The following is a 17,921-nucleotide window of genomic DNA, read 5'->3' as shown; positions in this document are numbered from 1 at the left end:
GGGTGCAGCACCCCTTATCCTCTCCACCCCCACCTCTTCCCACTCCTCCCCTTGCCACACGCTCACTCCCCCTTCCCTTCCCCTGTGCCTCTAGTTGTTCACCACTGCGAAGAACAAATTCAACGTGCTCCTCGCGACTGCGTCATCTCTCCTGCCGACATCACTTCCGGGTGCCATGCATAGGAAGTGATGTCAGAGGGGGGAGCCGTCGGGGTCGCGAGGAGCATGTTGAAGTTCTTCTTGCTCGGGGCGGTGAACAACTAGAGGCACGGGGGAAGGGAAAGGCAGGGGGCACGTGCGCAGCAGGGGGGACTTGGGAAGGAGCCGGGGGAAGGGGAAATCACCGCCCCGGGCGCCTCTCACCCTTGCTACGCCACTGTAGGCACCTACTGTTGCCTAAGTCAAAACACACCCGAGATTCCCTCACAATCTGCCCCAAACCATGCCTACTTTCTGGTAGGCACTTGCCATTTAATTAATTGTGATTTTTTTTTTTTATTATTAAAATTTTCAATTAAGAGTTCTGATTAAACCTAGGCACCTAGATTGGTGCCTAGGCGTCTTTTATAACATCAGAGCCTTCGTGTAAAATGCTAGTATTCTATACATTTGTGTGTGAAAGGGGTACATAAGTGTGGGCACCTACATTACAGAAATGCCCCCTATCTATTTACTAGGCAGCTTACAAAATTACATCCACAATCAAGTTACAAAAATAAAAACACAAGACGTAAAAAAATTTGTCATTTGCCCTGATAAATATTCAAGCTCTCCAAGTAACCCGATAGTTTTATATTCTGCTAATCTGCTGAATTTTAATGTAAAATAATTTGAAAAACTTAGGGCTCCTTTTACAAAGCCGCGTTAGCGGCTTTATCGCCCGCAGATTTTTTAGTGCATGCTAACCCCCGCGCTAGCTGAAAAACTACCGCCTGCTCAAGAGGAGGCGGTAGCAAAGTTATTATATGTCCCTTTTTGTATCGCTATTGCTCTTTCCATCTTAAAAATATGGTATAACGAATTCCACCAGAATGTGTAATTAAGATTCTTGTAATTTTTCCAATTGTTGGTAATATGTTGAATGGCAACCCCTGTCATGACTAATAAAAGTTTATTATTATATGACGATATTTGACTCTTCTTCCTCATAGCCATTCCAAATAAAACAGTATCATAGGAAAATGCAACATGGTTTTCCGATAAAGAGTTTACTTGAGGCCAGATTGAATTCCAAAATAACTTAATATAGGGACAACAATAAAGTAGATGATCTAATGTCCCTGGTTCCAGATTACAGTGCCAGACTTAGAGCTATCTAATTTTTGTAAACTAACAGGGATCCAAAACGCTCTATGCAACAAAAAGAACCAAGTTTGCCTCATAGATGCTGACACTGTAGATCTCATCCTCCAAGACCAAATTCGTGGCCATTGAGATGCAGAAATCTGATGCTTAATCTCAATGCTCCAAATGTCTCTAAGACCACATTTTGTTTTTTTATTCAAGTATCTAGATAATAATTTATACCACAATGCGGCTTGATGTCCGAGGAAGTCTGCTTAGAAGCATAGGAACTCCAGACTATATTGATTGTTAAGAGTCTTCCATTCAGGGAACCCCACCTGAATAGCCTGCTTCAACTGCAACCACTTAAAACTTTGTGATTTATTAAGACCAAATCTATGTTGCAGTTGTGAAAATTCAAACAGTTTACCATCTGAAATAACATCATTCAGAGTTCGAATGCCTGCTTTTATTCAGTACTTTCAGAGGACTTGGTATCCGCCGATTTTAATCTTGGAGTTTATCCATAAGGATTGATTAGTTGATTTATTAATTGGAATAGGTGTAGAAGCAATAATGGGTAATATTAACCCTCCCTTTTAAAAAAATGTAGCATGGTTTTTAGCAGCGGCAGTAACAGTTCCAATGCTCATAGGTATTCTAGGAGCATCAGAACTGTTACCGCTAAGGTTTTGTAAAACGGGAGGGGTGGGGGTGTAAATTATTTATTACTTTGAACACCAAAAGTAGAATTTTAAACACGATTCATTGTTGAATCAGAAACCTCTGAGGCTCACTGTCAAACTACTTAAGACACACAAAGTACCATATAAACCTATAGTACTTTATGTGTCTAAGCATTTTGAAAATGAGCCCCTATATGTATAAGGCCTCAGTATATATATATATATATTTTTTTATAAACTGCTTTCTTTTATATATATATATATATATATATATATACTGAGGCTCATTTTCAAAACGCTTAGACACATAGGCCCGGATTCTGTATAGGACGGCCCAGGAGAGGCGTCCTATACAGAATCAGGCCTACGCTAAACCCCGATTCTGTAACCGGCGTCCATGTTACAGACGTCGGTTACAGAATCAGGTTAGAGTAGACGCGGCCGCTATACTTATCGCGGCAAGGGATCTCTCTGCCGCTATAAGTATAGCGGCTGCCTGTCCGATTGCCGGCAGGAGGGTGCCCAAACCCTCCTGCCGGAAGATGCCCCCCTCCCCCGATATTACCGATCACCGGCAGGAGGGTGCCCCTCCCCCCCCGACACTACCGATCACCGGCAGGAGGGTGCCCAATCCCTCCTGATGGAAGACGCCACCTCCCCCGCGTAAACAGCCCCCAAACCTCCCCCGCACCAAACTAACCTTTAATTGTTGGCCAGATGGATTTTGCCTGTCCAGCCGGCAGGCCCGCCTCGTTGAAATGAGGCGGGCCCGCCTCTTCCCGGCCCATCCCGCGAAGCCTAAGGCCTGATTGGCCCAGGCTCTAGAAGCCTGGACCAATCAGGCCTTAGACATAGCGGGTCTGCCCATCCCCATTAAGCCTAAGGCCTGATTGGCCCAGGCTTTATCGATAAAATGCTTATCCGTCATGTGCCAACTCGCATCCTTAGATCTACCACACAACATCTTTTTCATGTCCCACTCAAGATGGTCAGCACTAGACGTACTACGATGTTCTCAGTTACTGCTCCACTTATATGGAACTCACTACCTTTCCATATCAGAGAGGAGATAAATATGGACAAATTCAAGGGAGCTCTGAAATGCTTCTTATTTAAAGATGCCTTCGAGGATTGCGAAATGGCTCCACTCAGAGGAATCCCCTTCCCTCTTGTTTCCCCCCTTTCCCTCCTTTTCTTGACTCTATTGTAATTCTACTCCCCTCATCCCCTCTTGTCTTTTAGAAACATAGAAACATAGAACATAGAAAGATGACGGCAGAAAAGGGCTACAGCCCATCAAGTCTGCCCACTCCATTTACACACCCTATTAAGTCTGAGTGCTAATGACCTAGTTCCTTAACTCGACCTTCGTAGGGATCCCACGTGGATGTCCCATTTATTCTTAAAGTCGAGCACACTGTTTGTCATTGTGTGTTTTTTTAATTTTTGTTATTTTTAAATTTGTTTGTATCCATTTAAATTGTATATCGCTTAGAAATAAGATAAGCGATTAATCAAATACATATTAAACTTGAGGCTTTCGGTGTCCGAGTCAGGCATTCCTCTTTCTGTGACAGATTGACCTGCAAGTTCCTTGCTGTGGTGTTAGCCAACCTGTAATTAGGTTTCGGATGAGAAGGGGCTCGTCGTCTTTGTAGTACTCCAGCATCCCTTGGAAGTCTTTCTCCTTTCTCTGCACAGTCACCTGTCTGGTCATTTCCTGCTGCCGCCTTTCCACCTGAACCATCTCTTGGGATGCTGTGAAGAGAAACAGCAAAGGAATTTCCTGAAGACCTCTGCAAACTGTGTATATACCTCCTTGCTTTTTTTCCCACGCTTGTCTAACTGATATAAATTTTAAATACGAAAAAAAGCAAAAATCATGCAATTATACAATCTGATTTCAACATCTGACACCACGGAGAAAGATACATCCAAAATCATTTTCACAATATCCTGCTAGGAATAACCTGGGCATGATTGAAAATGGGAAATAAGTGACCCTATGAGTACAATTCTGACTGATAAATTACTTATTTCACACTTATGTAATAAGTAATTACATTACTGTAATTATTGTTTCCTGCACATACAACTATTTATATTTAATATATTTATGAGATTCTTGACATACCACTAGGTCGCAATCTTCTTTACCTTCTCCTCTAAGCTTAGCCATGCTTTCAAGATTATTTTTATTACCCTCCAGATGTAATTTCCTTAAATGTAACTCTATTTTCTTTAAAGATTGTAGTTCACCCGTCTTTCCTTTTGTACCGGTAATTATTTGTACGTATACACTGTATGTTTATTTGTATAAAATTGTTTTTATTATTTGTCTCCTGATTTTAAACTGTCGTACACATTGAAGTACATGACATTGCGTGTACAACAAAATTTTAATAAACTTGAAACTTCTGATATACAAATTATTAAAAGTTAGAAACCAATATAAAAGAATGTAGAAAAATACTGTAACAACTAAACACACTTCCTTTTTGACATCAAAAACAAAAGAGGTGTGGCACTAGAACAAGTGCTCAGAGAAGAAGAGCAACCAATAAAATGAAAAATAAGGAGGATAAAGCCTCAGATCCCAACCTTCACCCTACAGAGACAGGCGACAGGGTTGCATTTAAAAAGAAAAAACAACAACCCTCATATACAAATTAAAGTGGTGCTCTGTGCAATGCAAGTACACTTCCCCCTCTGTATTTGCAAATTCCGTATCTACAGATTCATTTATTCGCAGTTTTAAATGAAAAAAAAAAAACCACTTCCATTTTTTGTGCTATTTTAAGCCCTGAAAGCCCCTCCCCCCCACCCCCCGTAAGTCTTACCTGGTAGTCTAGCGGGTTTTCGGCGCAGGAGCGATCTTCCCACGCTCCTGCCCCGTGCAGATCACTCACAGGAAATGGCTCGAGAGACTACGGGAGCTCAAGGCAGCCATTTCCTGTAAGCAATCTGCATGGGGCAGGAGCGTGGGAAGATCGCTTCTGCCCTGAAAACCCGCTGACTACCAGGTAAGGCTTAAGGGGGGGGGGGGGCTTTCAGGGCTTAAAATAGCTGGGGGGAAGCGGGGGTTAGGGGCAGAACCGGCCCGAATATTATTCACGGTTTTTTCATATTTGCAGGCCGGCTCTGCTCCGAACCCCTGCGAATACGGAGGGAGAAGTGTAAATCCACTGGAATTTCAAAATGTGACACCACTGAGGAGGTTTCTGACAATATAGGTCTGTGCAGTGTGTTCACACCCTGAAGCAGCCTTGAATGTGAAACGCTGACCATCGTTAGTGTGACAGACCTTTTCTAACGCAGATAAGCCTTTATTTGGTCTTTAAATGGTATGGATGGGCAGGCCGGTATATGGTTATCATCTGCCTTCATTTTTTTCATTTTCTACTTTATCCAAGCAGATGTACCCCCAAATTATGTAATTTTCTTATACACTCAATATCAAAGCAATTGGAGCATGGTGCGACCTCATGTGGAGTACTGCGTTCAATTCTGGTCTCCTTATCTCAAGAAAGATATAGTGGCGCTAGAAAAGGTTCAAAGAAGAGCGACCAAGATGGTAAAGGGGATGGAACTCCTCTCGTATGAGGAAAGACTAAAACGGTTAGGGCTTTTCAGCTTGGAAAAGAGACGGCTGAGGGGAGATATGATTGAAGTCTACAAAATCCTGTGTGGAGTAGAACGGGTACAAGTGGATCGATTTTTCACTCCGTCAAAAATTACAAACACTAGGGGACACTCGATAAAGTTACAGGGAAATACTTTTAAAACCCATAGGAGGAAATTTTTTTTTACTCGGAGAATAGTTAAGCTCTGGAACACGTTGCCAGAGGTTATGGTAAGAGCGGATAGTGTAGCTGGTTTTAAGAAAGGTTTGGACAATTTCCTGGAGGAAAAGTCCATAGTCTGTTATTGAGACAGACACAGGGGAAGCCACTGCTTGCCCTGTATCGGTAGCATGGAATATTGCTAAACCTTGGGTTTTGGCCAGGTACTAGTGACCTGAAATGGCCACTGTGAAAACGGGCTACTGGACTTGATGGACCATTGGTCTGAACAAATAAGGCTGTTCTTATGGTACAATGAAAACAAATCAGGGGCAGGCCTTTTTATAGGGCTCTTTTGTCAGGGGCTATATTGTCAGGGGCTTTTTTGACCTGGTACCAAGAAGAGGATATATATTCAAATATCTCACATATACATTCAGCAAACACATTTCAGTAGAAAAGTGATTGAAGAAGGGGAGAAGGGCAGATGTGGTCCCTCTCCACAAAAGTGGAAGTAAAGAAAAAGTAGGGAATTATAGGCCGGTAAGTCTGACTTCTGTGGTAAGCAAATTAATGGAAACGCTTTTAAAACAAAGAATGGTGAAGTCTTTGACACTGTTCCACACAGATGTTTAATAAATAAACTTAATGCCCTCAGGATGCGTCCCAAAGTGACAGGGCGGGTCAAGAACTGGTTGAGTGGAAGGCGTCAGAGGGTAGTGATCAATGGAGATCACTCTGAGAAAAAGGATGTTACCAGTGGTGTGCCTCAAGGTTCTGTTCGTGGGCCTATCCTTTTTAACATTTTTATAAACAATATTGCTGCAGGGCTGATGGGTAAGATTTGCCTCTTTGCAGATGATACCAAAATCTGCAATAGAGTGGACACCCAGGATGGTGTTAACAACATGAAGAAAGACCTGGTGAAACTCGAAGAATGGTCTAAAATTTAATACTAAGAAATGCAAGATCATACATTTGGGCTGCAAAATCCCGAGGGAATGGTACAGTTTAAGGGATGAAGAACTTATGTGCACGACGGAAGAGCGTGACTTCAGTGTGATTGTATGTGATGATCTTAAAGTGGTCAAACAGGTTGAAAAGGTGATGGCGAAAGCTAGAAGGATGCTAGGTTGCATAAGGAGAGGTAAGGCCAGTAGGAAAAAGGAGGCATTGATGCCCCTGTATAAGATTTTGGTGAGACCTCATTCAGAATACTGTGTACAATTCTGGAGGCCACACCATCAAAAAGATATAAAAAGGATGGAGTCGGTCCAGAGAAAGGCTACTAAAATGGTGTGTGGTCTTCATGATAAGGCATATGGGGACAGACTTAAAGATCTCAATCTGTATACTTTGGAGGAAAAGCTGGAGAGGGGATATTTGATAGAGACTTTAAATACCTACGTGGTATAAATGCGCATGGGTCAAATCTCTTTCATTTGAAAGTTTCCAAGTTTCCAAGTTTATTAGTTTTTAATATCCCGACCATCAAGTGAATATCTGGCCGGTTAACAATGTTTTGTATAGGCTAAAAATGTTATAAGATAAAGTGAACATAGATGACATAGACTAGACAAACTGGATAGTGAGGAAAGTGAGGGGATGAGGGGAGAAGTTACAAAATTTAGAGAGAGGGGGGGGGTGGGGAAAGGATAGAACGAGAGGGATAGGGTGGCATTGTTGAAGCAAGTACTTATTCGCAGTAAGAGGTAGAAAAAAGGAGAGGGAGAGACAAAAAAGAGAAGATTTGAAAGGAGATAAAAAGTGATCTAGGTTCAATTGAAAGCATCTTGAAATAAGAATGTCTTTAAGCCAGACTTGAATTTAATTAGATTTTGTTCGTCCCGTAGAAATTGTGGGAGAGAATTCCATAGTGTGGGGGCGGTTACTGCGAAGTTGGTTTTTCGGGTGTAGTAGAAAGAAAGCTCTGGAACGAGAGGGCATAGGATGAAGTTAAGAGGAGTAATCTAAAGAAATACGTTTTTACAGAAAGGGTGGTAGATGCATGGAACAGTCTCCCAGAAGAGGTGGTGGAGACAGAGACTGTGTCTGAATTCAAGAAAGCCTGGGATAGGCACGTGGGATCTCAGAGAGAGAGGAAGAGATAATGGTTACTTTGGATAGGCAAACTGGATGAGCCATTTGGCCTTTATCTGCTATTATGTTTCTATGTTTTTAAGAGCAAAGGGTCATGATGTGAGGTATGAAGCAACAGCAGTTAATGCAAATAAACTTTTCAGAAAAAAGGTTGCATACACCTCAGCCTAATTCATGGAGGTACCAGAACATGGTATCAAAATTCAAAAATGTGTGGCACTGGTAGAAAGGCAAGGATAATGTCAGAGATAACTCAAGAGTAGATGCTACTGCAGGAAATAGGAAAAACCAACAGAACCTTCCTTCATCAGGCATCAAATTCTCATCCTCTTTACTAGGGGTCTGTAGTCACCCCTGAAGACCATGAGCTAAAGAGATAAGGATTTAGTCTATTTGGCAGTCTCAACAGAAAAGTCTTACCTTCTAGATCTTGCACTTTCTTCATGTGAATCTTCAGCTGTTTCTTCAACTTCTTCTCATTCTTTTCCAATTTTTCAACTAACTCTTTAAGATCCTGAAATTCAGAAAACAGGTATTTTAAACTACATTGCATGGTTTTAAGACCTTTTGAAAGGGAAGACAAAAAGGTGAAGCTAAGTGTCCATTTCTTTTGCTACAGTAAATTACATGGCTTCCATAAGGGGAAAACCTACAAAAGTTAAGTTATAACTTATTAACAGAAACTTCTCTTAACCTTGAATGCAGTGTCTCACTTCCGGTTCACCACACAATTGTTTCCCACGTATTCACCTTTATAGGACCCCCAGGGACCCCTGAAGAAGACTTTTTGTCGAAACGCAGACCGTGTTGGGTCCTGTATCCCTAGCGGACTAGGTCCTTTAAGGCTTTTATGTGGATAACCTATTTTTATGTGGATGAATTTATTTTTATGCGGATGAATTTATTTTATGTGGATGATTTCAGTGTACCTTTGGAACTTTGACACTTTCAAATAAAGCCATTTAGGAGTCACTCCACAGAGGTTTTTTTTGGTTTTGACAGGAGACTGCACACCAGAGACTGTGTTTTGAATGCATCAAAATGGTGACAGAGCGAGGAGACAGGTAGAGCGTTATCACACGGTGTCATCTCCTGTTAATTAAACCTCCTTGAATCAACACTATTGTCCTCAGAAAGAGATAAAAGCAGGAATAATTGTGTCTATTTTTATACAGGCACAGACCCTTCAAACGTACTTAAACCTACTGTAATTACTGATTTTTGAGAAATGGTAGATAAGACTGAAAGAAGATTGGTTGATTCCATTAGACATTCTTGTATAAATAATGGATTATGGGTAATTTTGGTGGAGATGGGGAGGACTATATAAATCCTGATACAAGTGTTTGTGGTAGTGAACATAAGAATTGCTGCTGCTGGGTCAGACCAGTGGTCCATCGTGTCCAGCGGTCCGCTCATGCGGCGGCCCCCAGGTCAAAGACTAGTGCTCTAAAATGAGTCCAGCCTCACCTGTGTATGTCCCAGTTCAGCAGGAACTTGTCCAGCTCAGTCTTGAAACTCTGGAGGGTGTTTTCCCCTACAACAGATCCCGGAAGAGCGTTCTGTTGTAGGGGAAAACACTCTCCAGTGAAAGCAAGAGGAGAGAGAAATAAGTTGATTTTGGTAGCTTTGTGCTACCAGTGGCAAGGCTGTTCTTATTATCCCTTATGAAGTATAGATTTTTAGGAAAACATATGATTTTTAAAAATAAAAATACTCACATGTTAGAGGTGTATTAGATGAAAATACCTACAGGGCTGGCTTAACCATTAGGTGAAAGGGGTCACCCAGAACTGCAGCTTTTAGGAGCAACTGCATTCAAGGGAAAATAATAAATCTTGATAGCTACACAAAGAACCATCAGCACAAACTTTCACCTGTCAGGATGGTAGGCAATTTTTAAACAGCCCTTTTACCTGGATAAATGGCTTTTGAAAACTGTCCTCATTATATAAGAATACTAGTCTTTAAGCCCGTTAAATTAACGGGTGCTAGAATAGATGTGTCTGTCTGTCTGTGTTTCTTTCTCTCTCTCTCCTTGGCCGCTGTCTGTATCCTTCTGTCTCCCCCTCCCCCCCGAGCAAAGCTGTCTGCCCCCAGCACCCACCTCCCCCCCAAATGTCTCTCCATGGCCCTCTTCTGTCTTCCCCCCCAGAGCAAAGCTGTCTGTCCCCAGCACACCTCCCCCCAAAGCAGCCCCCTTTCCCTATCTCTCCATGGCTCCTTCTGTCTATCCCCAGCACACCCCTCCCCCCAAAGCAGCCCCCTATCCCTCTCCCTGTCTCTCTATGGCCCCTTCTGTCTTTCCCCCTAGAGCAAAGCTGTTTGCCCCAAGCACACCCCTCCCCCCAAAGCAGCCCCTTTTCCCTCTCCCGCTGACTCTCTCTCTGGCCCCCTTTCTCTGTCTGTCTTTCTGTCCCTTTCCCTGCCCCTGTGTCTTTCTTTCTGTCTCCCTCCCTCCCACTGTTTGTCTGTCATTTTTCCCAATTTCCCTGTGCAGCAGCATTTCCATCCCACTTCCCTATGCAGCAGCAACAGCATTTCCCTCCTATCCCCCCTTTCCTGTGTAGAAGCAGTAGCAGAATTTTCCCCCACTCCCCCTTTCCCTTCTCTTACCTTCTCTTCCCTGCTCCGTTCGGCCCCTCCCCCTTCTTTTACTGCCGTTGTCGATCTGGCCTGCTCCTGACCCTCCCACCGCCGACAAACCTCAGGGCTCCAGCCGCGTAGGCAGCACTTTAAACACGCTGCTTTGCGGCCTTCTACTGGCGATTTTCTCTACCGCGTCTGTCTCCAATGATGTCATCAGAGACGCGGCAGAGGAAATCGGCAGAGAAGGGCGCGAAGCAGCGTGTTTATAGTGCTGCCTACGCCGCTGGAGCCGGGAGGCGATGGAGAGGGCAGGGGGTGCTAGCGGCCGGCAGCCGCCGCTCCGCAGGTGGAGAGCAGGGAAGGGCGCACATGCCGCTTGTCTTGCCTCGCGTGAGGCCAGACCGTAAGCCCCGCATGCGCACTTCCTATGGGTCGCTACAGCTCACGGAAAACGGATGCACGCATAGGAAGTGCGCATGCGTGGTTTACCGTTTTATTATATTAGATACAAAAGAAAAAGTATAATGGCTGCATTGTGCAGGATTGTTCTGGGAAGGATGATATTGGGGTAATCATGATTATCGAGTTTAATAATAACTAATAACTTTATTCTTCTACACCGCCATAATCGTGCGACTTCTAGGTGATTCACATTGAAAGAGAGCTGGACAATCAGCGAGTTACAATATGCAGATAGTCAGTGAAATTGCAGTATGCAGAATCTTAAAATGCAGCAAATTACAATATAAAGTTTGTTAAGAATTTCAGAGGGAGCATATTAGGAAAAAAAGAAATGGAGATAGTGTTTGGTGTACTTAATGTTTAGGTGATATATCTGTCGAATAAGGCAGTTTTTATGACTTTTCTAAAAACGACGTAGCTCGGTCTAGCTCCATTAATGTAGTTGTCTAGCCAGTGTTGTTGTTTGTTTGCTTGGTACATAAAAGTTCTATCTAGAAAGGTTTTGTATTTACAGCCGGTGATGCTTGGATATGCAAATAGATTGCGGTTTCTGGTTTGTCTTATGGGACTGTATAATATGAAGTGAGATAGCAAGTATTTTGGAGCCAGTCCCCAGACTAGCTTGAAGCATATGCAAGAGAACTTGAATATTATTCATGCCTCGACTGGCAGCCAGTGCAGCAGTCTGTAGTAGGGGTTGACGTGGTCGCTTTTTTTTCAATCCAAATATCAAGCGGACCGCCGTGTTCTGGACAAGTCTGAGTTTCCTTACTGTTTTTTGGGGTATACCCATATAAACGATATTGCAATAATCCAGTGTAGAAAGTACTAGCGATTGCACTAGTAGTCTAAGTGACAGAAATCAAAAGTGTGTGGAGAGGGATCCCTACATAGAAAGAGGATGGAATCAAAGCAAAGCTTAAATGTTGGAGGGATTGGGACTAGAAACGTCCCAGCAACCCAAGCTGAAGTTTTGCCCAGAATGCGTTCCAAGGATGTCCCCTACTTGACAGTATACAGACACAAGACAAAGAGCAATACTCATTCTCTTACCAGATTTTCATTTGTGAGTCGAGTTATTTCTTGCTGGATGCCAAACTCCACTTGGGCTTCGGGTGACAGCTGAAGAGCCTGTAGCAGGACCTGCTGCCGCTTCTCCGCTTCCTCCTTCAATGCCTCAATATGTGTCGTCAGAATCTCTACCTCTTCTTCGTGCTCTCGGCTCTGGGCCTGCAGTTGGGCCTCCAAGAGTCTGCCAGAACAGCAAAGAGATACTTGCTATGAAATAATAAGCAGGGAAAGGCAATTCTTTGCTCAGCCACAAAGATCTTTTGTACGGGACTTTGAAATACACAATCATTTTTACTTTTTCTTGAAACTGGAGATCACATTAGAGGTGAAAATATTACCTAGCCACAGAATTGGGTGATGGCAGCTTTGGTAGGTACCTGGAATACCCTCCCCGTGAAGGTGGTCGGCACAAAAACAGTGACAGAAATCAAAAGTGTGTGGTGAAAACACAGAGGGATCCCTACATAGAAAGAGGATGGAATCAAAGCAAAGCTTAAATGGTTTCACACTTTAAAACAGGACACAGAGAAGTGCACATGGCAGCTATGACTTGGAGCTTAAGGTACAGCTCTGGCCATCTTGTTGGACAGACTGGATGGACCATACAAGTTTCTATCAGCTGTCATTTACTAAATTACATTATCTGTGTCTGTATCTGGAAGTGATCCCTACAACATGGTTCACAAGTATACTAGAGAAATAGTGTGTCGCCTTATATTTTGGGTTCACGGGTTATTGAATTCAATATGGTTCTCTCTCTGGGAATATGCCCACTTTTTCTTAGGCAGAAAGAGTGCTGTTATAGTCCCACTGGTTTAGAGCAGGGGTGTCAAAGTCCCTCCTTGAGGGCCGCAATCCAGTCGGGTTTTCAGGATTTCCCCAATGAATATACAAGCGATCTATTAGCATACAATGAAAGCAGGGCATGCAAATAGATCTCATGCATATTCATTGGGGAAATCCTGAAAACCCGACTGGATTGCGGCCCTCGAGGAGGGACTTTGACACCCCTGGTTTAGAACCTTCAACAGATTGTGGGGAAGCTTATTCCGACACTGAGTTTTGTTTGAATTTGTTATTTTGAACAAATTTGTTGGTGATATACCAGCACATGCATTTTCCAACATGTCTTAAAGATGTGCCTGATGATATTTCGTATTATATTTGGTTTAGTGTCAACTCCTTATTTCCTTCTTCAGTCAGAACTAAGTAATAATCGCTTGATTCAGAATTGCCCATCAGCAAATAGAAATTAAAAAAAAAAAAAAGATTACATCAATGTTTCCACATCAAGCTGCAAAATATTGGAATTCTTTACCTTTAGAAGCCAGATCAGAACTCATTATTTGCAGTTATGAAAAGATTTAACCTAAGAAAAACTAAGATAATCTTATTTCAAAGTATGGATTACATTCTGACATCATTTTTCTGTGTTCTCAATGCAATTTCTATAATTGTTTTTAAATCATAAACCATACTTAAACTACATGTGGATAGTTGTGGAACACAAGTAGCCATATTATATTGTAATTTATTGTATTTTTAGCACAATGAAAAACCAAAAAGTAAAATATAATGACATCCCAGTCAGTGGCCCCACCTTCCCCAAAGGCAATGGCACCAGCACTGTGAACTCCAAAAGGGAATATCCTAAATTAGAGCACAGGACAAGTCTATTAAACTATTGAAGAACGTTGATATGAGAGCATGCATCGGAAGACTCCATTTGACTCCTAGCATCATCAGATAAGTCACTCTGTTGAGGATGTGGTGGGGTTGGGTTTTTTTTTTCATTTTGAGACATTCAAGATGATTAAAAAATGGAGATTTTTATGCCTGTGATAGTAACGGAGACAGCTTTTTTCACTGTATGTGTATTGCTGTCCAATGCATTTTGAGGCTTTTTCTCCTTCTTGTTAGTCGATTGGTATCTTGAAGTCTCTAATGATACACCCCTACACTGACACAAATACAACAATTTTGCATGTATAGCTTTGTTATCCTCTATAATTTATGCATAAAAGTAACCCATTTGAAGATATTGCCCCTAGGAAGGACCTAACCATGAAGCCACTGATAACCCAGAGTTTTCTAAAGATATTCATCATATTAAGATCACTGAGGAGCATGAAGCTTTGATAAATATCTGAAACAACCCAGCTTCTCCTATACAACATTTTGTTTTTAAATTCACATATGATGTCAAAGAAATAAATTGCTTTAAACCAGTGGTTCTCAACCTAGTCAGTCAGGTTTTCAAGATACCCACAATGACTATGCATGAGATAAATTAGCATGCACTACATCCATTGTATACAAATATATCCCATGCATATTCAATGTGGGGGTCATGAAATCTGACTAATTAGGTGTATCCCAAGGACTGGGTTGAGAACCCTTCTGTTACTTAGAATGCTATTGGGCACTGGTAATCCAAAAAGTAACTTTTGGTGCCAGCGTCCATGTGCTACTCCCAGTAGCTTAGTAAGGGAGGGGGGTACTGCCCCTGGTGCTGGCACCTCTCTGCCCCCCCCCAATGCCACACTCACACCCTCCCTTCCCCGTCTCCTATACCTCTTTAAAATCTTGCCTGCGCGAGCAACTACTCTGGCCTGCTGCGTGTGCTGGTCTGTCTCCCTCTGAAATCACTTCCGGTTGCGGGGCCAGGAAATAAAGTCAGAGTGAAAGCCAATGCCAGCATGAGCAGCTGGATGGAGAAGCTGCTCGTGCTGGCAAAGATTTAAAGAGGTACATTGGTAAGAAGAGAGGGCACGAGTGTGGCGTGAGGGGGGCTCAGGGGGGTAGCCACTGCCCTGGGTGCTTTCCACCCTCGTTACACCCCTACAGCATACTGTGGTGAGTACACAGAGGCACCTGTACAGCAGCATTTAGGAAGAAACCAGCGAGAAGCATCGAACTCTGTACCTTTAAGAAGCACACAGGAACCCTGAATCTGTGGGGAAGGTCTGTAGAGATCACGAGGCAAAACTGAAGTGAATCACAGAGACACAGTAGACAAACAGAGTAGGTGGAGTAGAAAGAACAGCACGGGAAGGGATTAGAGTGGAAGAAGCAAGAAAACATATTTGACCTGGCAACTTGCTTTAAGCCTTGGTAGGCCAGGCCGAGCTCCCCGTCTTCATTCAGGTACCCCCAGTCCTCAGTCTTGCTGGAAATAAAGGGCAGGAAAAAAAAAAGGGGAAAATAGGGCAGGAAAAAAAAAGGGGAAAATAGGGCAGGAAAGAAAGGCAAAAGGTCAACTACAAAAGCAGCAGACGTTATTAAAAGCAAAGCAGCACATTTACAGATTCTGAAGCAAACAAGAAAATGATTTTTTTTTTTTTAACATTGAGAAAAACACGCTTTTGAGAGAAAGTCAGGAAGAAAAAAAAAAAAGAGAAACGCAGCAAGAAAGGAGGCGAGGGTAGCTCTGCATTACTAAGCTGGGCGTACTAGGTTTCTTTAGGCAAGGTAAAGAGCAATAGCTGGCTCTTAAATAATGCGAGTGGAGCAGGCTTAATTACAGTTTTCGGTGGAACTCACTGTGTCACATCTAAAAGATGGAGAGAACAATATCCATACAAAAAGGGAATTATAAAAAATTTAAAGAGATATGGGGGCCATTGACAAATTATTGTAATGAATAGATACCATTTTTCCAATATAAGTACAATACAAGTGAAGGGATGGGGAGGGGGAATTCTGAATTTTATTAAATCAGCAAAAAGAATATTTCATAAGATAAATTTGATTACATAGGTTCTGGTAGGGTTGGGAACGTAGGGGTTAAATTTTATGTATTATTGTAAAATATGACAGAAATTCAAGTGATGCATTTAATTTCAATTGTTAATTTATTGTTGTACTTGTAAGATGTAAAAATGAATAAAGATTAAAAAAAAATAATAATAATAATGCGAGTGGCACCATGTGACTTTATTACATACTAAAGGCACTCGGGAAGGACAAGGCAGTGGCGAAGTAAAGGGGGAGGGGGAGGACTGCCCCAGGCGCCATCTTGCTAAGGGCGCAGCACCCCTCCTCTCCTTGCTGCGTGTGCGCACCCCTTGCCTTCTCCCATATCTTTTTTACTTCCCCGGCACGAGGTTGCAGCCCGCATCGGCGCTCTCTTCGATGCCACTTCCGGGACCCACGCCTAGGAAGTGACGTCAAAGGGCGAGCCGACACCGATGTAGGCACGCTGCTCACGTCGGAGGAGTTTAAAAAGGTGCAGAGAAAGGGAAGGGGCGCCACCGGCCCGGGCGCCGCTCCCCCTCACGACGTCACTGGGAGAAAGCCAAAGCAAAAACACCAAACTGTTTAGTGAGGATGATGTCAGGGACATATACCCATAGGAACTGAAGACATAATCAATTTAAATATTTAACCCTTTAATTGGCAGATGGTGAAAACGGCTGCTTTATGTAACTTGATGTTGAACTAGAGCAGCATTGCCAGGTGACAGGCATTTGGAGATGCAGAAACACGTGTCACTTCTGAGCAGCAAATGCCAAATAAAAGGTTAAGAGAGTCACCCCCAAAGTTCTACAAGAACTCAAGTATGAAATTGCAGATCTGTTACTGTTATTAAAATCAGTCATGTGCCTCAAGACTGGAAGGTGAGCAATGTGACCGACTGCTGACACTAAAACGGGGAAAGGTAAGCCAGCATCCTTCCAGATCAACCGATGTAGGTTGTCAGTGAAGCATGTACTGCAGTTGAGCAGGGTTTAAATGAATAGCAAAAAGCTGCCCCCCCCCCCGGATCCCCCTATGTACATGAATGAATAAATGTTCCTGGAGCTATCATATATATGATAGTACTATGATATATATATATATATATATATATATATATATATATATACACACATGTACAGTACTCCCCCGATATTCTGTTTCAGGAACCCCCGTGAATCTTGAAAAACTGCGAATATGGTTTTTCGTGGGGGAGACTGCAGAGAGCATATCAAAGCAGCTCCTGATTGGTGAGGCCCGACTTTAGTACAGGAAGAGGCGGTCGGAGCATACAGCGCGTGATTTCCTTCACTCGCCGGCGCTCCAGCTGCTCTCTCCTGCCTCTCCAGCTGTCCTCTCCTGGTCGGCGGTATGCGGACGGAAAATACTGCGAATGACTGAGACCGCGAACCACCAACTACAAATTTGCGGAGAGCACTGTATACGTAGCACTATCATATATATATTTATTTATTTATTATGTCTTTACTTTGTATAAGTAATATTGTAAGAAATATTTTTCAATAAAAAAATAATAATTTAGAGCCCTTCTCAAAACTTAATTGGCAAGGCTTTTAACATAAGAACATAAGAATTGCTGCTGCAGGGTCAGACCAGTGGTCCATCGTGCCCAGCAGTCCGCTCCTGCGGCAGCCCCTAGGTCAAAGACCTGAGCCCTAACTGAGTCTAGCCTTACCTGCGTATGTTCTGGTCTAGCAGGAACTTGTCTAACTTTGTCTTGAATTCCTGGAGGGTGTTTTCCCCTACAACAGACTCCGGAAGAGCATTCCAGTTTTCCACCACTCTCTGGGTGAAAAAGAACTTCCTTATGTTTGTACAAAATCTATCCCCTTTTAACTTTAGAGAGTGCCCTCTCATTCTCCCTATCATGGAAAGGGTGAACAACCTGTCTTTATCTACTAAGTCTATTTCCTTCATTATCTTGAATGTTTCGATCATGTCCCCTTCTCAGTCTCCTCTTTTCAAGGGAGAAGAGGCCCAGTTTCTCTAATCTCTTGCTGTATGACAACTCCTCCAGCCCCTTAACCATTTTAGTTGCTCTTCTCTGGAACCTTTCGAGTAGTACCGTGTCCTTCTTGAAGTACGACAACCAGTGCTAGACGCAGTATTCCAGGTGGGGTCGCACCATGGCCCGGTACAGCAGCATGATAACCTTCTCCGATCTGTTCATGTCCCCTTCTGAATCACT

At 42.9% G+C, this 17,921-nt stretch overlaps 1 protein-coding gene across 2 annotated transcripts in view; it reads right to left on the bottom strand.

The window, feature by feature from the left end:
• Positions 1–17,921, bottom strand: part of MYO5B (myosin VB) — a 690,137-nt gene that overhangs the window by 27,882 nt on the left and 644,334 nt on the right. The window contains exons 30-33 of one of the 2 annotated variants that reach the window (XM_033934618.1): positions 15,066–15,143; positions 11,957–12,155; positions 8,273–8,366; positions 3,585–3,728 (exon numbers count right to left, since the gene is read on the bottom strand). In XM_033934618.1, the coding sequence (XP_033790509.1) occupies positions 3,585–3,728; positions 8,273–8,366; positions 11,957–12,155; positions 15,066–15,143 (515 nt within the window). The remainder of the gene's footprint in view (positions 1–3,584; positions 3,729–8,272; positions 8,367–11,956; positions 12,156–15,065; positions 15,144–17,921) is intronic. The other variant, XM_033934625.1, reaches the window with a different exon arrangement.

The sequence above is a fragment of the Geotrypetes seraphini genome, chromosome 1 (genome assembly GCF_902459505.1).
Source record: "Geotrypetes seraphini chromosome 1, aGeoSer1.1, whole genome shotgun sequence".
Lineage (NCBI taxonomy): Eukaryota > Metazoa > Chordata > Amphibia > Gymnophiona > Dermophiidae > Geotrypetes > Geotrypetes seraphini.
This window is presented reverse-complemented; position numbering and strand designations above follow the sequence as displayed.